Below are 24,775 nucleotides of genomic sequence, written 5' to 3'. Positions count from 1 at the left end.
CTGTCATGGCGGCAAACTCTTATCATTCGTCGGTTCTCAGTGTTCTGTAATGTAAATAATGCAGAAGAAATGAATATCTACATACACTGAACATGGTAGTTTTAACAACACAATTAAGTTGATAAAATTCTTCTTTTCCGCCACTGCATTCATCATTGAAGTTCAAAATGGCGATGGAAAAATTGTACACCATCCGTGATACCCACACACGATCCATCACTGCAATCGGCTATAATCCAGGTCGGAGAGAGATTCTGATAGGATGTGAAGGTAAACATGCCCACTCTTTATTCCTAGACGTGAGAATAATTAATTCATTTGAGTCAATGAAAGTAACATTTTAACAACAGATCCTGCTATCAATATTCATTTCATATATTTATAGTATAGTTGCTTTTAGCCTGAGTTTCCTCTGGCCCTAACACCATGTCTGGAGCGCACTGCTATATGAAAACGTAAACTTCTCCGACACCGTGGTGCTAAGATTTTGATGCAAATACAATAAAATCGGGCGTGACATAACACCTGCCTTACATATATGGATAAATGAGATATTTATTTACCCCAGAACACCTATTTAGTCCTATCTAGGTGTTTTATTCCATCAGTACAGTGTAGACCTTCACTTTACGCTAGTCAAAATTTCATACTGTTGACCCGCCATTTTGTAAGTGACAGTACAACTGACCACAGTCCACCCGAATCAGAATGCAATGAACCGAAAAGACCACATATCATCTATTGTGTTTTTCTAGTTGCATAGTTAAAATCAAGAAACTAAGTTTTTTATTTCCCAAAACATGTTATATTTAATTTTAAAAATCAAAATTTATAAATTATAAGTGGTGAAATAAATAGAAATAAATGTTGAATTTTTTTTTTTTTTTTGCACAATCGTGCACTGATTAGGGTAATTAGGTCGCCCGCAACCTTCATAGTTAGCAGTATGGCGTCGAGTCAAGTATGAAGTTGAGGGTTGATATTCTGTACATGATTTTTGCTTATAACTTACATACATACATTTGTTAAAGCCTGCGATTAGTCTCACAACGCCACTAAATCAACAGATATGTATAATTGTTAAACATTTTAAACAGGCTAGACAAGTGAACTGTCCATCATAATGTCCAAATCTTGTGTTAGGGCCAGAGAAAACTCAGACTAAGTTAAAGTAGGTGAGAGTTTGTGTTTATGCTGGCATATTATGTGTTCATAATATAAACATGTTTTTCTTCATTTCCTTTCTAAATCAAAATAAAATTCTTCAAAAATGTTCAGTTTGAGTTATTGTAGCAATATGAACTACCCAGTTATGACTTTACATAAGCATGCAAACCAATCTGATTGTAGACTTTTGATTGTAGACTTTTCCTTGTATTGTAAAAAGTTCACCATAGTTACTCATATACAGCTTCTCTTGAGATTTTGGATGCTGTATATAGTAGTAAACACAATGTGCAATATAAGTGAAACAATACTCAAAGGCCCCTTCCCAAATTAGTGAGAAAAAGCCCTGGTGATAGGTCATGGCTATGACCTCTCATTTCTTGTTTTTAAGAATGAGTTTGCTAATTAAAAGCACAGACACTAGTACTGTGGGCCACTATACAAGTGATGCAGGTTCAGATTTAGTCAGAGACAAGAGCATCAACTCAAAATAGTTTAAGATGTAAGTGAGATAAAAAGTGATCCCAAAAAAAAGATACAGTACTGCTAAATTTGATATAATTCAAATCTCCCTATGTCCGTGCCCCATGGTCACTTGTCAGTTCGTCCATTCATTCATAAACAATTCTTGTTATTGCCATTTGTTCATAACTGGCATAAGAATCTTTCTCAAAGTTTATATGAAGATTTTCCTTGTGTCCTAGTGGTTATGTTAAATTTTGAAGCTGATCCAAAAAATGTTGACCATTGAAGACTGCTATTGCTGTTTTTCACAAAGTGTTTCATTGATCTTTTGCAAGTTTCATTGGTAGGTTTCTCTTTGACTCTAGTTGTGCATGTCAGATTTTGAGACTGATCAGAAAACCAATATTTCTGATAGGCAGCCATCTGAAGTTAAGACAATTGAAGTTTGTTATCACTATTTCTCAGGGAGTGTTACATGGATCTTGTTTTTATCAAATCATTAGGTTCCCCTTCATCCCTAGTTTTGCATGTTTATAAGAGAGTGATTGAAAAACAAAATGGCAAATAGGTGGCCATCTTGAATTCTGACATTTGAAAAACGTATCAGCCGACAGGGCCCTTATCAAATTTTATATAAAATGACTATTAATCAAGGTTCCTTGTCTGCTTACCCTCAGTAAAACTTATAAAAAAAAAAAAAAAGATTTCCCCACCTACCTATCTTATTTTTAGGCCTTATGGTGTATGTTATATTTTTAGACTGATTTAAAAAAATAAAGACTTACAGGTGGCCATTTTGAATGATGGCAGCTAAGAAATTGTTACTACTATCTTTCAAATCTCATTGTAGGTTCCCATTGTAACAATTCAAATGTTTTTCTCAGAAAGATCTTGTTTGATCTTTCTTAGCTTCCCTTTGATAAAAGGGTAGTTCTATTAGACAAATATTTTTGAATATGAAATCTCAAAGTTTCAGTTTTTTGCTTTAAAAACACATTTTCCAAGTAAAAACAGAAATGGTTAATTAGGAAAGCAAATCTAGAGTATTTTGGAATATTATTGCCATAAAAATGAGGGAAAATACAATATTTCAGTGAATTTAACAAGTCTGAGGGGAAAAATGGAACAAAATCCTGAGGGGAAACTACCCATAAACGGTAGTAAAAAATCCTTAGATTGATCCCTGAATAGTCTCTTGTTACTAGGAGTGCAGCTGTTATCTGATTCTTTATATGATAATTTATTAACTGGGTAATTTGAGGTAATTATGATATCAGTATCCTGCTTTTTGCAGTTGGTGGAAATCACTGATTCAACATTTCAGCACAGTATATTGTACTCAATACACTCGAAAAATGAACAGGTGGGCATATCACAGTAACTTAGCTTACCTGTGTATACATGTAACTGTTATATAAAGTTTGTCATTGGCCATAATTGTGAAGTGTGGTTTAAGTGCAGACAATTAAATAGTTTACCCAAGTCCAACTTTGACTATCCAGGGGTTGCAATCACATGCTGTCTTATCATGGATGACCTATTTGTCCATTTCTTTTACAAGCATGAATGGCTATGTTTTCAGACTGAGGCAATCCATTTCAAGACCTCTAGAAGCTAGATCACATGTTCAAGACCCCTAGAAGCTAGATCACATGTTCAAGTCCCCTAGAAGCAAGATCACATGTTCAAGTCCCCTAGAAGCTAGATCACATGTTCAAGTCCCCTAGAAGCTAGATCACATGTTCAAGACCCCTAGAAGCTAGAACACATGTTCAAGTCCCCTAGAAGCTAGAACACATGTTCAAGTCCCCTAGAAGCTAGATCACATGTTCAAGTCCCCTAGAAGCTAGAACATGTGTTCAAGTCCCCTAGAAGCTAGAACATGTGTTCAAGTCCCCTAGAAGCTAGAACACATGTTCAAGACCCCTAGAAGCTAGAACACATGTTCAAGTCCCCTAGAAGCTAGATCACATGTTCAAGACCCCTAGAAGCTAGATCACATGTTGAAGTCCCCTAGAAGCTAGAACATGGGATCAAGATAGATGCACAGGCAGCTGCAGATGATGATGTCTGTTTTAGTCTAAATGTTGGTTTTCTCCAGAATTCAAAACAAAATTTCTTCCTTTTGAAATATTGTAATGAAAGATAAAACAGTTTTACAGATCAAGAGTTTAAAGTTGTTTGTTGAACTGATAAATAATGTCATGAAATAAAGGTTTGTTTTGATTTTCATGGTGACCCTAGCCCTTGTATCATTTGGTATTTTACTTATGGATAACATACACTGTACTTATATCATCTTGCACCTTTTCCGTTGTCCTTTATCATGTATCCCATAACATGTTGATAAATTTATTGTATTCCAAATTATTTATTACATGCCAAAAATCTCACTGGAAAATGGTGGGAGTGTACCAAGATTTTACTATGTACATGTACAATGTATAATGTTTGAAGTTTATTGACATTTTAATACACAATACAAAGTACTTAACTCATATTGGAAATGGAATTAAATACTGATTAATTGATAATTAACAGTTTACCAGGGTTAAGGTTAAGATATGGTAATCTTCTGGACTTAAAAAGGTAATAAGTTCAAGACCATGCATTGTTAGCTTAATGATATATTTATGAAAAAAGTTTTCTATGACCATCTTCAACTTCCTAAATGTTAATTGTTTACAAATTAGATGTTGTTATTCCATAACATATGTATTGTCTTAAGTCTCAAATCACAATGGATGAAACTGGATGTTTCCTGCCTCTAAATAATTAGTAATTAAGTAATAAATGAGTTACACTTCTTCAAGCTGTTGTATTTAGTTCAACTTTCACATACTGAAAAAACAAATTACAAGATGGTGGGGTAGGCTTATAAATGTCGGCATTCCCATTATCCCTAAACGTTTGGCATTATGGTGTCTGTCATCATGTTTGCTTTGATCTTTGGCCAGAATAAGACTTATTGACATTTCATTTTCTTTTACATATATCTATATTGTACAAAACGATATAATAATAAGAATTTTAGCAGACATTAATTGTCACCACATAGATTATGTTGTGGATTATTCTATCTGTCAGTTCACACAGATTATCAGTTTTGTTAATGTTCCATCTCTTGTTACTTTTTCTTTTTACTCGCTCGTCAAAAATGTTCACATGACTATTATTAAATTATGGTATTGCCTAACATATATTCCCATGATTGACTTTGCCCACAGATCTTCAGTGTCAGTTTTCAACCGACATCTTTGAAACTTTAGAATTCATCATTGTGACATGAATCATTCTGCTTTCCTAAACAGCATTTTAATTCAATACATTTGAAGGCTTATTACTCCTTTTTTCAACAAGTACACTCATAAAATTTGTTATTGATTGTTGAGTAAGTTTGATGAGCTTATTGAGAAACTTGTATTGATTATTGAATGCAGCTTATACAATGTAGAAATTTTAATTACCTCATTGAGTACTCTTCTGTTGAATTTGTTATTGTTTACTGAGGAGTCCAGCGATGGGGAACTTTTATTAGTTTGTTTGAATAAATATGTGCTGATAAATTATATCACTAATTGCTATGATCCCAGGTTTACAGATGTTTTTCTTCCATTGCTGTTACACAAAACCATTTTATGAAATACTTTCTGACCCGATCAATATTGAACTACTTACTTTTGTGTGTGCTTTATCGGTATGTAAATAGGTATCATAAAATGTTTTCCTTACCACAAACTCAGTTGAAAGAGGAAATGGAAAGGGTTTTCACACTTCAATCGTGAATTATTTATGAGGCAGTTTAAAGATCTGGTATAGCCTGAGTTTTGAGTGATTACACATGATGAATAACAATACTGAAGTGTGGACACCAAGAATTTTTTTTTTAAAGGCCACTTACAATGTCATTTCATAGATGATAATACTGTGTGTCTCTTTTATGGTTTTAAAACTGGATATAAATGAGAGATTAAAAAATAACACATTTGCTTACTTCTGCTCCAATACACAAAAAGCAAAACTGCAGAAGTTTTGGTTAAATTCTTAAGTTAACTAACAGGAGTTCAGTTATAGATTAACCCCTCAGTAAACCTACTGAAATTGAATTCTAGGTTAACACCCTCAGTAAACCTACAGTAGTTGAATTCTAGGTTAGCATGCACCCTCAGTAAATCTACAGTAGTTGAATTCTAGGTTAACACCCCCAGTAAACATACAGTAGTTGAATTCTAGGTTAACACCCCCAGTAAACCTACAGTAGTTGAATTCTAGGTTAACACTCTCAGTAAACCAACAGTAGTTGAATTCTAGGTTAACACCCTCAGTAAACCTACAGTAGTTGAATTCTAGGTTAACACCCCCAGTAAATCTACAGTAGTTGAATTCTAGGTTAACACCCTCAGTAAATCTACAGTAGTTGAATTCTAGGTTAACACCCTCAGTAAACCTACAGTGGTTAAATTTTAGGTTAGCACCCCCAGTAAACCTACAGTAGTTGAATTCTAGGTTAACACTCTCAGTAAACCAACAGTAGTTGAATTCTAGGTTAACACCCTCAGTAAACCTACAGTAGTTGAATTCTAGGTTAACACCCCCAGTAAATCTACAGTAGTTGAATTCTAGGTTAACACCCTCAGTAAATCTACAGTAGTTGAATTCTAGGTTAACACCCTCAGTAAACCTACAGTGGTTGAATTTTAGGTTAGCACCCTCAGTAAATCTACAGTAGTTGAATTCTAGGTTAGCACCCTCAGTAAACCTACAGAAGTTGAATTCCTATTGTTTAACTTCCCGAGAAAACAAGCAGATTCTTAACCTCACAGTAAACCTACAGTACTTGAAACCTAGTTATTGTCACAGTGAGATAGTTATAAATAACTTAACAGTACACATTGTGTTCTAGGCTCACATAATAGACTATAGTTCTGTAGAAATTTCTGTTAGTCGGTCAATCTTATGGTCAATAATGTCAAAATTGACTCAAATGTCATTATATTAGAAACCTCATAAGTCAGTGGCTGAAATACACCTTTACAAACACTTCTCATATTACTGGTTCTAGTAGAGTTTTTTTAAGCTTGATGAAACTTACACAATATGGAAAATAGTTTATTTCTATGTAAGTTAGGAAATTGTAACCATTCATATTGAAGAATACTAATGAGTATCACATGCTCCCGGGAGAATCCTGACAATTTGTGAATCCTAGATCATACTCCCATATATATATATATGTGTCAATTGTCTAGAGAGCTCTGAGTGGTAGTGTACAAGGGTAATTGGCTGTATGTAAAACCTATTAGATTTCTATAAAACAGAACCTTAGGATCTGTTAGGAACCATGCTATATGTACCTGGTGTCCTTTTATTGTGCTGGACATCAATGTTAGAGGTTTGGATTTCTTTCACGGTCATAAATCGATTCATTTTACACGATGATACATTTAAATGCTAAAGTCACACAATAAACAACCTGTTTACTTTTGAATGGGTTACAACATATCAATAGCTGTAAAACAGATAACAATATTAAATGGAGCAATAGATATGTACTAATGATTTGGATGTCGGCCAAACCTGGCATTCTGCACGACACGGTTTGACATTGTCGTGCGTGATTGTACTATGTAGATAAATGCATTGAAGTCGGTTATTTTTAGCCGGTATTGGTAAAATATGGATCTAAAGCTTGTGGCATTTTTAATGTTATCTGATGTACCCACGTTTGAAAGACACTCGATCCTGTTAATGACCAATATTAATTAGTTGTTTTGTCACTGACAGAGTCAAACACTAGATGTGATAACTAGCTGACAGTGCTAGTATGTACCTCAAGTTGTCAATAACACAAAATCAATTGTATTTTAACAACTTTTCCAAATATATGTAGACTCATCATAAATCTACATTTAATTGAAAAAAAAAATGTGAATTGTGGAAAGCAGTAGAATAGTCTTTGATTCTGTTTCTCTTTCTACATGATTAAAATATTTGTATTCTGAAGAATAGGTTAAATATTAACCGAGATGATTTGGGATAAATTCAGGTATTGTATAAACTCTTCAAAACTCCTGCAAATATTGATTTTGAGCTGGATTAATTTTTTTTTGTTTAATTAAAATGAAAATAACCTTTATTTAACACTGTTTACATTATATAATGGTTTGATTGGCTATAAAACTACACAGTGACTATACACACATATACTGGGTAAGGAGAGATAGTTTACACTTTCAGAGGTAAAGGTTTCAGACAGAAAATGACAAATTCGCAGAATTATGCTCCAGACTCCTGGAAAATCTCTCCACCTAGGGTCTAGGGACTTCATTAGATACACTACTGATGGGTGGGGGGACTAGGGACTTCATTAGATACACTACTGATGGGTGGGGGGACTAGGGACTTCAGTAGGTACACTACTGATGGGTGGGGGGGTCTAGGGACTTCATTAGATACACTACTGATGGGTGGGGGGACTAGGGACTTCAGTAGATACACTACTGATGGGTGGGGGGACTAGGGACTTCAGTAGATACACTACTGATGGGTGGGGGGACTAGGGACTTCATTAGATACACTACTGATGGGTGGGGGGTCTAGGGACTTCATTAGATACACTACTGATGGGTGGGTGGACTAGGGACATCATTAGATACACTACTGATGGGTGGGGGGACCTAGGGACTTCATTAGATACACTACTGATGGGGGGGGGGGGGGTCTAGGGACATCATTAGATACACTACTGATGGGGGGGGGGGGTCTAGGGACTTCATTAGATACACTACTGATGGGTGGGGGGACTAGGGACTTCATTAGATACACTACTGATGGGTGGGGGGACTAGGGACTTCAGTAGATACACTACTGATGGGTGGGGGGACTAGGGACTTCAGTAGATACACTACTGATGGGTGGGGGGACTAGGGACTTCAGTAGATACACTACTGATGGGTGGGGGGACTAGGGACATCATTAGATACACTACTGATGGGTGGGGGGACTAGGGGCATCATTAGATACACTACTGATGGGTGGGGGGACTAGGGACTTCATTAGATACACTACTGATGGGTGGGGGGTCTAGGGACATCATTAGATACACTACTGATGGGTGGGGGGACTAGGGACATCATTAGATACACTACTGATGGGTGGGGGGACTAGGGACATCATTAGATACACTACTGATGGGTGGGGGGACTATAGGGACATCATTAGATACACTACTGATGGGTGGGGGGACTAGGGACATCATTAGATACACAACTGATGGGTGGGGGGTCTAGGGGCATCATTAGATACACTACTGATGGGTGGGGGGACTAGGGACTTCATTAGATACACTACTGATGGGTGGGGGGAATAGCTATAGGGACTTCATTAGATACACTACTAATGGGTGGGGGGACTAGGGACTTCATTAGATACACTACTGATGGGTGGGGGGACTAGGGACTTCATTAGATACACTACTGATGGGTGGGGGGGGAAACTCCATTGAGTTTGGGCTCAAATCTTTTTAACACTGCGCAGGGACTTTGAAATTACATACTATGATTAAAAGTCACTGTAAACCACAATTGTACATAAATAGCATTCTTAATATTTCATTCTTGTACAAAATAACTAAATTATTTCACAGGATAGCTAACATTACTAACCTTCTTGTTCAATTACAACCTGGGTTTTGTTTAGGATAGAAGATCACTATAAAAGGCCAACAATATAATGTTTAAATATTCATCTTGAAGTGTAAGAATTACAGATGGAATATTTATGATATTCTGCCAATAACACATGATTAGCCTATGTTGGAGCATCATCTAATCTCTGGCTGATAGCTGGCTTTCTTAATCATGTGAAATGATCAGTGTTTTGTATACTAATTACTCTCTGTTGACAGACGGTGTGATAAAGACATACGAAGCAGAGGGAGGAAAACTTGTTATGGTCATTACAGAACACAAAGGATGGGTCACTGACTTCCTGTACTGGTCAGTATATTGTCTTTATTACTCTGTTGGACAGCCTCTCCTGTGTATTGTTTAAAGTCCTATAAACAGCTACGGTTATATAAGGACAGCCTCCCCTGTGTATTGTTTAACGTCCTATAAACAGCTAAGGTTATTTAAGGACGGCCTCTCCTGTGTATTGTTTAAAGTCCTATAAACAGCTACGGTTATTTAAGGACGGCCTCTCCTGTGTATTGTTTAATGTCCTATAAACAGCTACGGTTATTTAAGGACGGCCTCTCCTGTGTATTGTTTAAAGTCCTATAAACAGCTACGGTTATATAAGGACGGCCTCTCCTGTGTATTGTTTAAAGTCCTATAAACAGCTACGGTTATTTAAGGACGGCCTCTCCTGTGTATTGTTTAAAGTCCTATAAACAGCTACGGTTATTTAAGGACGGCCTCTCCTGTGTATTGTTTAATGTCCTATAAACAGCTAAGGTTATTTAAGGACGGCCTCCCCTGTGTATTGTTTAACGACCTATTAACAGCTAAGGTTATTTAAGGACGGCCTCCCCTGTGTATTGTTTAACGACCTATAAACAGCTAAGGTTATTTAAGGACGGCCTCTCCTGTGTATTGTTTATCGTCCTATAAACAGCTAAGGTTATTTAAGGATGGCCTCCCCGTGTATTGTTTAACGACCTATAAACAGCTAAGGTTATTTAAGGACGGCCTCTCCTGTGTATTGTTTATCGTCCTATAAACAGCTAAGGTTATTTAAGGACGGCCTCTCCTGTGTATTGTTTAACGTCCTATAAACAGCTAAGGTTATTTAAGGACGGCCTCTCCTGTGTATTGTTTAAAGTCCTATAAACAGCTACGGTTATTTAAGGACGGCCTCCCCTGTGTATTGTTTAAAGTCCTGTAAACAGCTACGGTTATTTAAGGACGGCCTCTCCTGTGTATTGTTTAACGTCCTATAAACAGCTACAGTTATTTAAGGACGGCCTCTCCTGTGTGTGAGATGCATGCTTGTGGTGAGTGTGTGTTTTGGGAGGCTGAAGTATATTGGTGTTTGTCTTGTGATAGCATCAAACTGATGCTGACTTTATAGTGCTACCTCACTGAAGCATACTGCAGAAAACACCCAGCAGGACACCCCACCTAGTTACGTTATACTGAGAACAAGCGAAGTAGTTTTCCTACTTCTAATATGCTTAGCGTTAAGCAGGAGTAGGCAATATTATTTTTATAGACTCTGGTATGTCCAAGTGTTCCTTGGGAAAATTGATTAAATATATTTTTACTGGTATATTTACTAGAAATATACACAGCAACATTTTGATTCTTATACATAGCAACATTTTGATTCTTACTTGAAGTGGTGAAACCTTCTGGTATGTTTGATTTGTAGGCCTGATTGTAAACTGATGTTGTCTGCGGCTAATGATGGTTACATTCTCGCCTGGTCATCAGGAGGAGGGGTGTCAGACCGGATACCTGTAAGTTAGACTGCTAATACTAACCACAGACCTAGTGGTCAAACTCTGTCCAGTTTACACTGTAATGTACATCACACTAATATCTTATATACAATAACTTTATGCTAATAATGTATGTATTCTGAATCATATTTTCATTTGAAAAATGTTAACAGTGCAAGCTAGTATAAAGACCAAGTTTAAATCAGTTCAGATATTTTTTTTTTCGGGGTGTTAATACCACAACATATATTAATGATACCTACATGTAAAATGTTGATAACCTTTCAATATCAGATGATGTACCAGATAAGTCAGTTTCTGAAACATTTTAGATTTGTTTATCAAAAACTGAAACTTTATACACACAATCACCTTTAGTTTAGAGACGAATGTTCATCATCATGCAGATTTAAGGTGAACTGAAAAAATCAAAATGGTTGACACGTGAGGTTATAGGCTATACCTGTTCCCATAGTTCCTAGTTGAGTCTGTTCTTTGTTGATACACTACATGTACATGGTGTATTGATTTGAGTATTTATTCTGATAACTAATATTACAGATCGGTATGCCTGTGTATTGTATGGCCATCAACCCGCGTAGACATCAGCTTGTTTGTGGAGTAAACGGTGGCATACGTGTGTACGCCCTCGACGAAAGTAAGTCTGCTTTACTGCATACACAATGATATATACGTAAAAACAACATGAATATTTATAAAAGTTATTTCTAATGCATCCATGATAACATGAGACATTTCATAATGTATCATTGATGTAATTTTGTATTTCAGACCGAGACTCTGGTCATGTTATTAATAATGATGTGTTGTTTGTCGCCTGTGAACACAAAGATATCGTCCGATGTATCATTTGTAACGAGTCACGCATTTACTCTGCTGGGTAAGCATCAATCCACCATCTGAAATACAAATGGAATAACTGCAATAGTTTTACCAGTGCAATCGTGATCATAAAAAGTCGGTTGGTAGATTGATCACTGAAAAGTAGTCCATTAAATTACACCTATGACATATGAAAGTTTAAAAAAATATTTTTAACAAATGATTGGGGTCAATGGTCAATGAAAATAAATAAATGTTTATTAAAAATGTAGGTTTCAAGAATTGAACAATTGATATTGATACATGTCATATGATGTGCTATATGATGTGTTGTACTGTATACATTTTATACTTCTCTATCAGGTATGATCACAGATTAGTCATCTACGATTCCTCGTACACTGGAGATAACAGCCTGGAACCCATATTCCAGTAAGTACACTGCTTATTGAACTAAAATGGAAAATAACAATTGTACCCGAAAAAAGTTTCCTTTTGTCTTTTATATAAAGAATTTAATTTTTGACTTTTTGATCAAAACTAAAAAAAGATATTGTAAAATATTTCTCTAAATTCCTTCAGCTTTGATATTGATGCTTGAGAAAAAATTCATAAATAATGTATTTTACTACATATAGAATCAATTTTGTTGATGATTATAGAGTATTCGTACTGAACAAAGCTCTGTACTATTTTCCAGGAATCCCACAGCACATGATGCAGGAATTTCATGTCTATTACTCGCAAAAGATAATGAAAATAATACCTGGTAAGAGTCTCCTTATCCTGTTGGCCTTGTTGACATTGCATATTGCTTACTGTGTAATCACCACTAATCAGGGTACTTTGAAGGTGTTCAATAGAGGTATGACCCTTTGCTTGGATTTCTCATGGAATTTAACTTCTAAATATATATATATCCTTTATATGGAGAAATAAAACCTCTCTGATTTTCATTAGAAGGGGATATGACATGGTCAGGAGATAATCAACCAATTTTCATGAAAATTGGCATGATTGATCTTTGTGTCACCATTTGCTTTGTTGCTAAAATGTTGCTATTTTCCCGATATCTAGACTTTTTGGAAAAAACAATGCATTGGGGGTAACTCTTACGAGCTGTAATCAAATGTAGGTTTGACACATTCCATTGGAAATCATTTTCTTAAGAGATAGCTTTTTTATTGTTTCCTATCCCATTAAATATCCTTTTTTCACATTGACAGGATACTGACAGGGTCATTTGACAAGAGTGTGAAGATCTGGTCAGTGGATGGGAAACCTGTACACAAGCTCGACAACTTCCTGTCCACAGTATCTGGAATCTGTTATGTTCCTCGTAACAAGACAGTGTGGGTCGCAGGAGGAACGTCATATGCTAGTCTTTTTGATCCAAAGTCTGGGGATAATGTAAGTGTGCAAGAAAGCTAGTTTAAAGAAGTCTCATACAGCAGATGAAATGTCAGTAATATTTTCACAGATACAAAGAATTTCTAATCTTATTCTGAAAAATTACTGAGAATAAAATGATTGAATATTGTTTTGTGAAATTTTCAAAAATAATGAAAAAACAAATAAAAGGGAAAAAAAGAAAGAAAAAGTAAAATGTATGATATCAATAAGTCACAGAAGGAAACCAAGTGTAGGCTGGATCCCCACTTGATCCCCAGGTTTTTGGAGAAAAAATGAAAGGAAATTAATAAAAAAAATAATTATCACTTCAATGTATACTGTATTTATAATGGGTAATTTGTAGGCCTTAAGTGTTGATAGAAGGCAACTAGAAATAGGTCAAAAGGAATGAAATTGTAAAATGTAATTACATTTGAATATGAAATTATCTTTGTTTTACAGGTTTCAGATTTTATTGGAACTTTCCAGCAGCAGGAAGAAGAAAAATATCACTTACAGATCCTTAAATATTTTGGTGAATTAAATGAGGTTGTTGGTAAGTTTGGAATAATTTAACTTTGTAAATTTTGGCATATACCAGCAGCAGTTATGTCCCCTTGGGCATAGAATTTTGTACATAGAACTGGTTATTGCTGAAATCCATCGATGTTAAATTTGTTAATTCATCCTTGCATTTGTTTGTTACAGCTTCAACTAGTCGGCGCCACCTGGTGGTGTGGAAGTACAACTCGTCGGGTTGTATTACAGCACTTAAGTGTCGCAGCTCTCTAGAAAGCCTTTGTTACAGTAAGTACTCTGAGATCTGTGCCTTGTTAGTAATATTACATTGACATGTACACCTAACATCAAACAGCTGTCCTCAGTGGTGATGGTCACATGAATGTATTACATGTGTATGGAAAGCATAGTGGAGTTATTTTATAATATTGTTTAAGTGGAGTAAGAAGTATGGTGTGATGTAATTAAAAGTTTGTGTTATTAGTTTATTAGTCTCAAACTGATAAAACCGGAGAGGAGAGGGGGAGTATAGTTTTCCTCTCCATTCCTCCATTCGTCTTATAAAAATAGTACTTATGTATCACCACTTGTCAGCACTGGCTTCATTTCATGGGATTTTTAACGAACTTTAAACAAATACAAAGGATCATATGGTATCTCAGACAAGTTGCAGTTTCAGGGTTGTCGGATCAAGATCTAGGTCACTGTTACTACTTTTAGAAAATCCTTGTTTGACAATGTAAGGCGAGCATTGCACCAATTATGGTACTCTTGTTTTAGCAGAGGCCGGTAGGTGACATGTATTCCTTCAGCAATACCCATTATACTACTTAGAAAATGTATTCTTTTATTTCCATACCACTTACCATCTGCATGTTCACTGAATCCCCTAACATGGATATATATACACAGTGCACTATAACGTTTAGTCTAGTGAACTACATTGTTCACTATGTGTGCACTATAAAGTGCACTAGATGCCAAGTTAAGTTTGCACCCAAGTGTAACTCAGGGAAACAGACTGTATGAATGTATAACTTATAATATAGAAATCATTATATACATGTATATGACCACTGTACAATTATGTATATGTTTCTATTAACAGCCAAGAAGGTTCCTATCCTTCTGTTCAGTGGTGACAATGAAGGTGTTATCATCAAATGGGAACGTATGCAATCAAATCACTTCATGTACAGGTAAGACAGGTCACAGTGTACCATATTTATCCAACAATAAGCCCATGTCTGGTGATATAAGCCCAACTGTGTCTTTTTCAGTTCAGTGAAAATGTCAACAAAGAGCAATTTTATTGCTCTGTAGTTAGCTGTCACCCTCAATTTGAGTCAAAAATATGTAGGATAAATATGGTATTGTTACTGTCATATTTCAATAAGTTATTTGTTTCACTATATTTTAACAAAACCTCTTCAACTAAATAAAAATATTGAATTGTGTGTTTTCATGTGACAGCATACATTACCTCCCATCAGACCAGTAAGTTAACCAAAAAAATATATCATTATTGCTAAAATTGCAGTTTGTATTAAAATTTTGTTATTTAACTTAACAAAACAAAATTGTGTCACTAGCTAGAAAAATAGATATGCCCTGTGAAAAACTGGTTAAGTCGATTGGATGTATTTCTACAGTAAAGAGATGTATCAACTGAGTGATTCCAAGTTAAAAAAGCAACGTAAAGCAGGGAGTAAGGCACGGGAACTGATGCTGGAACAGCAGCTAAGTCAGAGCCCGTCCTCACGGCCAGAGACTGCCCGACCAGGAGACCAGCCGCAGCGGCAACCGTAGTGTACAGAGTCACTATGCCTTCAACAAACCAAGCATTCCACCTGTAAGTGTTTGATTTAACCATATTTTATTGACTATCTGACTCTGTTTTACTGGTAGATCAATGATCAACAATGTTTTGTGTAAGATAGTATTAGCAATCACAAATATCATACAACCAATATTTATTGTGTGTGGTCATCAAAATATATGTTTTTTGTTCTTTGCCTATACACTCCAAATCTAAACAAAGAAGCCACATGGTCGTCTACATGGCCGAGACTGTGTCGAACACGCTTGAATCGAACACATCGGATGAGTCCAATGTTTCGTTTGGCCCCGATTTTTTCCCTTTTTTATCTGAGTAAATCAAACACGGATGATTCGAACGCTGATGAATCGAATACTGCGGTTGTGACGAATATATTGTGGTCCCTCCCTTCTAAACTATACCAAAATTTCCATTTTCGTGTCGAACATCAAAGGCGTCATGCTTTCTCAGGTAAAATTTGCTGACATCGGCCTGATTGACCCAGTGTGACCGATCAGCCGTAACAGTGTTACCAGAGCCTTTTGTTAGTGTCTGTATGGCAAAGATAATTTTACCCATGAATTTTCTTTTGATCTGTAACCGTGCACTATATTGTTTTAATATTAGATAAACGAATAATTGTTATCATGCACAATTAATTTCTTTGTTATTTATTTCATGCTTATTTTCTACCATGTTATCCAAGCACTTGTTTGGCATACAGCCGATGGTACTCCAGTATTTTGTCTCCGTATATACAATCGGACACGGATAAGTCGAACCATCCGATAAGTCAAATATTTTGCTTGGTCACATTGACTTCGACTTATCCGAGTTTTACTGTAAATTATATAGTATATACATGTATATGTGTGCTTGAATATATCTTATTTATCACGTTACACGATGTATCCTGACCAGATATTTGTCACAGTTCACCATTTCCTTGTGTTTTGCCTACAATATGTACCATACTTATTCCACAGACAGGGGGACGTCCCAAACGTACTCGTACTTATGATTATCCTTCAATGAAAAGTCTGGTGAGAGTATCAAAGATAATCTACATTCTGAAATCTTCTCATTTTGATAATGATTTGGGAAAAATTAATTACATCTTTTTATTTTAAGATTTTTTTTTTCATTATTATTTGTGGGGTCACTACCTAAAGTGACAATGGTACTTTAAATCTTTACTAACCTTATTTTAATCAAAAGGTTAGTATTTTTTATTCTTTTTTACCTTTCTTAGAGAGTCCTAACCATGTAATCTTTGTTTTACAATTTTTATTACAATTTAAGAAGCATTACACCAAGAATCTTGAGCAAGACTAATTAATTGCGATTTATTTTATCAAAATTATTTGGAATTTTTGTTAAATGATTTGTTTGTTAAAATGTTTTCCTCTGGACCAATGAAATTAAAAATGACTCGTTATTTCATATCATATGGGCATTGAACAGACAATTTCTAAGAAAAGACTGTTCATCTGTATCAGCGTTCCATAGATCATTTTACCAGAGAAAAAAAAAGGTGGTCAATATCACTACAAAATAACAACATGTATACCAGATGTTAAATATTTTGATATGGCACTAATAAACAAGTAAAATAAAAAAAACTAAAGTGTTGTATGGTTCTGCTTTCCTGCTTAAGTCCTAATTTTCTGCAAGAATTGCTTATTATAATACAGTTATTAATTATGAAGCATTGATCAACTTTTTTATTTATCTGTACAAATTTACCAATATTTTTTTCTTAACAGCCCATTTTGTAGCCTGTATCCTGTATTTTTTTTTTTTTTTTGCATTTTTCAGCTTCATCAAAAAAAGAAATATATGCTCACTCAAAAAAATAATACTATTCTGTTTAAAATAATTAACACAGGTTTATCTCATATGTTCAAATATATTATACCTGACTGTGGGACTATACACATAGAATTCCTGCATCTGAATGAGCTGCAGTATTTGTAAGAATCCCATGTACATTGTATATTGAAGGACATGTTATAATACATTAACATTGTATATTGAGGGATATATTTTACATAAGAATTTGACATGGTGTTACAGGTCTCCACACACAACCATGCCAACACTACCATCCTAAAGATCATGTTTGTAGAAAGTCTTGACTTCATCATCGCCGCATCCGAGGACAGTAATATCTGTGAGTATCATTATGTTGTCTCATATAGAAAGTGTGCAGTAGTACAGTAGTCATGTAGCAAATCAAATCAAATATTTTATTAATAGTGTCATGTGCTAAATACAGTATATATATTACGAAGATAATAAGCACTTTATCCAAATGGATGTATAAGTCATGTTTTGGATACATGTATAAGTCATCTTAAACTTTTATCCATTTCCCAACACATGTACATGTGTATAGCAGAAAATATTATAAAAATATTGCAAAGAAATGATAGCCGAGTTATCACAACAATATGTTGCTATTGTCCTATTTTGCTGATATTGAAACTGATAATTAAATTGTTACAAGATTTAAATTTATGAAGTAAAAAAATACTGAAGATGTAACATTAATGAATGTGTGCCTTTAAGCTGATGGACAGGCCTAGATAAGGTGTATGGTTATATGACACTGGGAAATGTGGGACTATGTATGGGGCAAGCTTGAATTGGCAAACCAATCTCAAACTCTGTCTAAAGCTGCTTGTATGTGCAGTTCGGATGCAGCAGTATATGCCACAGTGAAACTACTCAATAAACACTTGCATTCTGACTATATATGTATGAAGGTGTAGTAGTACTGAGTGAGAGTACAAAAGGATATATCTCATTTCTGAGAGGGTAACTTTGTACATGGATTCCTTTCTCTATTTAAAACATTTAAGTTAGAATGATTTAAAATTTGTATTGTATTCTTAGTTCTTGACTCACTGACAAATTTTATCATGTTACATATGGAAATATTTGTTGGATTGTATCTGTGTGATTGTTAAGTATAAGTGGGATGACACTTTTGTTTTGATAGATGTTTGGGGGTTTGATGATGATGCCGTAAGGCACTACAGTGGGATAACACTTTTGTTTTGATAGATGTTTGGGGGTTTGATGATGATGCCGTAAGGCACTACAGTGGGATAACACTTTTGTTTTGATAGATGTTTGGGGGTTTGATGATGATGCCGTTAAGGCACTACAGTGGGATGACACTTTTATTTGATAAATGTTTGGGGGTTTGATGATGATGCCATTAGGCACTACAGTGGGATGACACTTTTGTTTTGATAGATGTTTGGGGATTTGATGATGATGCCGTTAAGGCACTACAACACATGAAGCCTCAGGACCTCCAGAAACTCATCAGTAAATACAGCATCCTCCTCGACTCCGACTCAGACCTACTGCCACAGAACGCTAAACAAGGGGTAAAACCCATTCTTCATTTTCCAGATAACCATTAGATATATACAGATTACAGTAGAATGCGAATGTACTTTGTCCTGCAGTGGTCTTGTGGTGGGAGGCAGGGCTACATTTTGTACATGACCAAAGAGCAGATAGTTTGACTCCTGGCACAAGCGCTGTGTTGTATCCTTGAACAAGATACTTTACTCCTTTGTGTTCCAATCGTCTCAGCTGTAAATCAATACATTGTAGGGTAGTAGATGTAATGTTCACAGTGTATAAGCTGTTAGGGCCAAAATGGCAGCTCCAGCTGTATGCTCCTCGGGGAGTTGAAAAAGACATTGACAGGTTGCTAAAGACCCATTACCATGGATAATATTTGTGAACTGCTTTAAGACAGTTTTATTGCTGTGATTTAGCAGTACATGTATATATCAAAAAATTTAAACTATTTTTAATTCGATTATGATTCTCCAAGAATGTTTCCCTTAGAATCATGGCAGATCTTAGCAAAATGCCTTCCAGTTATTTGTGTACATTATCCTGAACTGAAATCATAAGATAACCTACAAATTTCTAGATACCTGTACCAAGGTTTGATATTTGATCTTAATTCACTTGTTTTTAGGACAGTGACTCGGTAACAAATCGTGTGGCAGGGTTTGTGTGTAAGCATGTGTTTGCCGGCCACACAAGCTGTGTGACAAGTCTAGTGGTGATCGGAAGGGACCAGGGCGCCAACTCAACTTATGTGGTAAGTAATATGTGATAGGAAGGGACCAGGGCGCCAACTCAATTAATGTGGTAAATAGTATGCAGAGTTGCTGCCTCTCACGTCCTCAGTGGGAGAATCACGATATTGAAAGCTTTCTCCCACGAAGACATGTTTCACACAAATTTAGACAAAATCTTACATTTTTCAAAACATTTCTCCCTCCGTATCACATCAAGCCATTACTAATCTACCAGATTGCATGGCATCCAAAAAAAGAGAGCGCAAAAATACATTGAGAAATTAAATTGTGGTAAGTAGTATGTGATATAGGAAGAGACAAATAATACAATCCTCAACCTGATTTCAGGTGAATACAATGATTTATCAACCTGAGGGTCAAGGGAAATATCACATTGGAGGGTAAATAAATTATCGTATTCACCTAAAATTAGGTTTTTCCATATATATCTTGCAAATATTTTGGGTGTCCTGCATTGTTTAATGCTTTCATTGACTGAACAGATGTTGAATGCTATATGGTGTATGATTTGGTTACAGTTAAGTGCTGGCTGGGACAGAAGGATTTGTCTGTGGGATCTGGAGGCTGGAGAGTGAGTCAACCTTATTATTAAACATTCTTTGGTCAGTTATCTTAATGTGGATATTTCAGCAAGAAAGCTATTTTTTTCTCATTTATTAACATAAAGAAATTCATCCATTAATTAGAATTATTCAAGCATCTGATTCCATACATAGCTGCTAATGATATTGAAATACAGTCCTTTATATAAATCTTAATTATAAGTTCAGTTATTTGTGAATTAAATCAATATTGATTCAATCTATTGTTTTAATTAAGAGTGATACTGGTTAGGGGGAGGGGGGTATGGTTTGTAATGTTAAGATGGTTGGAGAGATTTAATAAACACATGACAACACTTGTGTTACAGCTTACTGGACACGTTCAGGAACACAGGTACCACTAACTTGGAGAACATAGAGTTGGCTTGTGATGGCGTCATCATGGATATGGACTACTCAGACAAATAGTAAGATGTCACCCTTCTAAAGGTTCACTGAAAACTGTGATGATACTCTATAACTTTTGTAGAAGATCATGTTTAATATTTTTACTTTCTTAATTTTAAATAGAACAAATACTAATATTGTACTTTTTAGGAGAATGTAAAAGATAAATATATATAGGGAGAGATAATAAAATAATTACCCAATAATGGTAGAAATGTTTTGTTTTCTCTGCTAGAGGAATAAGTTTTTATCTCCAATGTGATTCAAGCCGTGATGATATTGTGTGCATGACCTCATGAACCACAGGACAGATTTAGTTCATATTTACATCATAGCATCATACAATCAAGTTATATATATATACCTGATTAGATTTTGGTGGTCATCAGTCAAAGTTAAATGTTAAAGGTCACACGTACTACATGACCACTTTTGAAATAAAAAGGTTGTGTTCCAGTTATCTCTGGATCATCGTTACAGATTCCTGATTTTGGTGGTCATCAGTCAAGGTTAACGATCAAAGGCTGCACTTGACCATGCTCTTTCAAAAATGAAAGGAATTTGTATGTGCTTCCACAAAACAAAATTGGTTACATATATATCAGATTAATTACCCATTAATGGTAGAATACATGCTTTCTCTGTTGCAGTAATGAGTTTGCTTATGCGTCAAGTGACAAGATGGTTTACATTAGGAAGTTTCATACCAATGGTGCCAAAATGACTCTCGTCAACACTCTTCAGGGTCATGAAGGCGAGATAACTTGTGTGCGGTGGAATCCACATGGCAAAGGATCGTGGGTAACGGGGTCAGAGGACAGCACAATCAGGATTTGGGTAAGACCTTGACTTCTGTATTTGAGGAAAAGTTCTGAGTACATATTAAGTGAAATGTGATTTATGCAGGGAATAATCTTTATATGTATTCTATAATTGAAAACAAGTGAGTATTTTCCTTGTAGTTAGGTAACATCTTGTTGACCTGATGTACTTTTCCTTACTGACCTTTACAAATTTCTATACCTTATCTGCATCAGTGATGAGAATTGTTAGGCCATGTTTCAAATGCACAATGTTTTTTTTGTAGGCAGGACATGGTCTAAATGAGTGTGAGACCGTGTTATCAGCCCAGGGCGGAGTCTGCTGTCTCTGTATTGATATGCAGAATGGAGCCATTGTTGTGGGTGCTCAGAAATACATCAGGTAAAACTCTTATATAAATATATCAAGTCAAACCCTCATAGAAATACATCACATCAAACTCTCACACAATACATCACATCAAACTCTCACAAAAATACATCACATCAAACTATCACACAAATACATCACATCAAACTCTTACACAATACATCACATCAAACTCTCACACAATACATCACATGAAATTCTTATATAAATACATCAAGTCAAACTCTCATAAATACATCATGTCACACTCTCACACAAAAACATCACATAAAACTCTCACAAAAATACATCACATCAAACTACCACACATCAGAGATATGATATTTAGTTAGAAGTATTAGTATGCTAGCTTCCTGTTTTGATGTTGGTTTAAAGAAATTTGATTTTGAACCACATCATAGGCCACAAAGCATTGAACACCAAATGAGTGATGCAGGCCAATTGGGCCACTTGTCATTCTTATTTTCTTACAGAAATCATAAGATTTTTTTTCCCTATTGAAATGGCTTGGGATGGAACGCTTTATAAAGAACAAATGTTTTAGCTATTGTTTGTAATTACAGGGTATATGATCCAGAAAACTACCGACTGGTTCAGACCAACGAGGGTCACACAGACGCAATCAGAAGTATCATACATATACCGGAACGTAACCAGGTAAGGAAATTCTCCAAAAAATAAATTGTGGTTTTTAATATTTCACTAATTAATGAGTAACATGTTTATACATGTAAACAACTATATTCTATTTGGCGCAGATTGAACCTTTTATCAGAAATAATTTTTAAATGTGATACATTTTTGCAGTACGTGTCATGTTCCTGGGATAAAACTATTCGTGTATGGAACGGATGGAAAATGCCAAAACGAAAACGCCAATCTAAGGATGGCAAAAATGCGAAGGGAGGGGATCGTAAAACTTCGACTTCAGCTGTTAAAAAAGTAGGATTTGTGGACCAGGAGGAGACAAGTGGGGAAAAAGGAGATATGGAGAATAAGTCAAAGGAGGTAGACGATAACACTGACAATGAGGTGTTTACTGATACGGATGGGGAGTACCCATCACCAGGGGAGGAAACGGAGTGACAGGGATGTTATAGATCACAGACACGGAAACAGGTGTCAACACAAAGATGATTGGAAGGATATTAATGAAATTTATAGCTCAATGGTTTTGTATACACTGGCACTGCGTAAAGTGATTTTAATGATACATTGTAATAAGAGATCTGTGTGTAAAAGCTGAAATGTGTCAAAAGTAATGATTCAAAAATCGATTTTACACCATGACGAAGATTAATGATATAGACTCAGTACAATGGATATCTGTGCCTACAAAATAAAAAGTTCTATTTCATTTCACAAAAATAGGCTCTTAATAACTCTGGTATGTAAACATTAACTGTTGTACATGTAAGTATACATGTTCCATCTCTAGGATGTTACCAGAACCAACTCGAACTATTCCACTTGGTATAATGAGTCATGATGTACAAGTTCTCTTCTGTTTTTCCTGCTGATATTTGTCATACAAATTGTGACGTATAGATTTTTCGATAGGAATCAAGATCACTTAAATGTTTGTATGCAGGACATGTTCTTGATATCAAGGAAAGCACCTGTTTTGTGGAGCACATAATGAACACATGTGGTATGAGAAACAATCACTTGTTAACTTTGTTTAGAACAACAAAAACTGTGATGGCTTTAGTTAAACTTAGTTGTTATTGTGATAGAGTGATCCTTGTATTTGAATGATGTGCATTGTGCAATGATGTTAATGTTTGTAGAGAGAGAGGGAGAAAGAAGTTTGTAGAGAGAGAGGGAGAAAGAAGTTTGAGAGAGAGAGAGAGAGAGGGAATGGAGATTGCGTAACAAGCAAGAGAAAAATGAATGCATGAAGATATATATATTTAAAAATCAATATGTACAAATAGTTCCTATATTTATGTTAAGCATTCCATAAATTTTTAAAACATGGAGAACTTTATACATGCAAGTTTGAAAATTTTACATGTTTTGAAATAACGAATGTAGAAGGTTTTAACAAATATATATTAAAACTTTAAATTAAAAAAAGAATAATGCATCAATACTTATTTAAGTTGGCACCAGCCAAAAGTACCATTTTTTGTTTTTATTAATCGCCAAAAATATAAATATGCAGATTTGTTTAAATTTATTTTTACATATACTTCTTCAAGATTGAAGATTTGTTTGTAGCATTTTACATATTTATTAAACCGTCCCACGTGCTATCAGGGCGTCTTGTCCTCTGACTACAGTGTTACCATATTACAGATCAATATTCCAGATTGATTGTTGTCATTGTTGTCATTTGATTCATTCTACCAACAGATGGCACAGTATTGAGTCTCTGTTGATTATGTTGAAGCTTTTGTGCAAAATATTTGTATTCCTTGTAAATTACCATTTCTTAATGTAGAGGGAGAGTGAGCCAAAAATAGTGTTATCATTTTGTTGAATAACCTTTTTTAGAGGTGAATCAGTGCTGTATTGTAATCGTATAACTAAAATGTCGCCTAGGTATCTGAACTGTTGGTTAGAGAAATATACAACCACTCAAACAACAGGTGCTGTATAAAAAACATAGTATTATTGTATACATAAGTATGGGACCTCCATGTCGATTTCTTTACATGTAGCTCACTTGTACTTACAGAAAATGTCTTTTTGTTTAAATTTCTTGTTGAAACTTTTATGCATCACCAAAATAGAATTTCTACGAATATGTCTGGTCACTCACAAATAGATATTGTACACCAGAGAACGTTACTGAAGACATCATAAT

The 24,775-nt window shown here is 35.2% G+C and overlaps 1 protein-coding gene across 1 annotated transcript; it reads left to right on the top strand.

Annotated features, from left to right (window-relative positions):
* LOC117334615 (uncharacterized WD repeat-containing protein alr2800-like) lies at positions 1-24,775 on the top strand. The gene is given in 22 exon segments (XM_033894317.1): positions 1-270; positions 9,539-9,629; positions 11,005-11,092; positions 11,636-11,732; positions 11,867-11,975; positions 12,281-12,349; positions 12,618-12,686; positions 13,144-13,327; positions 13,772-13,865; positions 14,018-14,116; positions 14,937-15,027; positions 15,481-15,585; positions 15,587-15,680; positions 17,724-17,820; positions 18,912-19,048; positions 19,657-19,782; positions 20,302-20,354; positions 20,694-20,792; positions 21,423-21,609; positions 21,860-21,975; positions 22,527-22,620; positions 22,771-24,775. Coding segments are annotated over 22 exon segments (2,481 nt in total). The 5' UTR covers positions 1-167; the 3' UTR covers positions 23,050-24,775.

Source organism: Pecten maximus, chromosome 9 (genome assembly GCF_902652985.1).
Source record: "Pecten maximus chromosome 9, xPecMax1.1, whole genome shotgun sequence".
Classification (NCBI taxonomy): Eukaryota; Metazoa; Mollusca; class Bivalvia; order Pectinida; family Pectinidae; genus Pecten; species Pecten maximus.
Note: the sequence above shows the minus strand (reverse complement) of the source record. Positions and strands in the feature narration are given on the sequence as shown.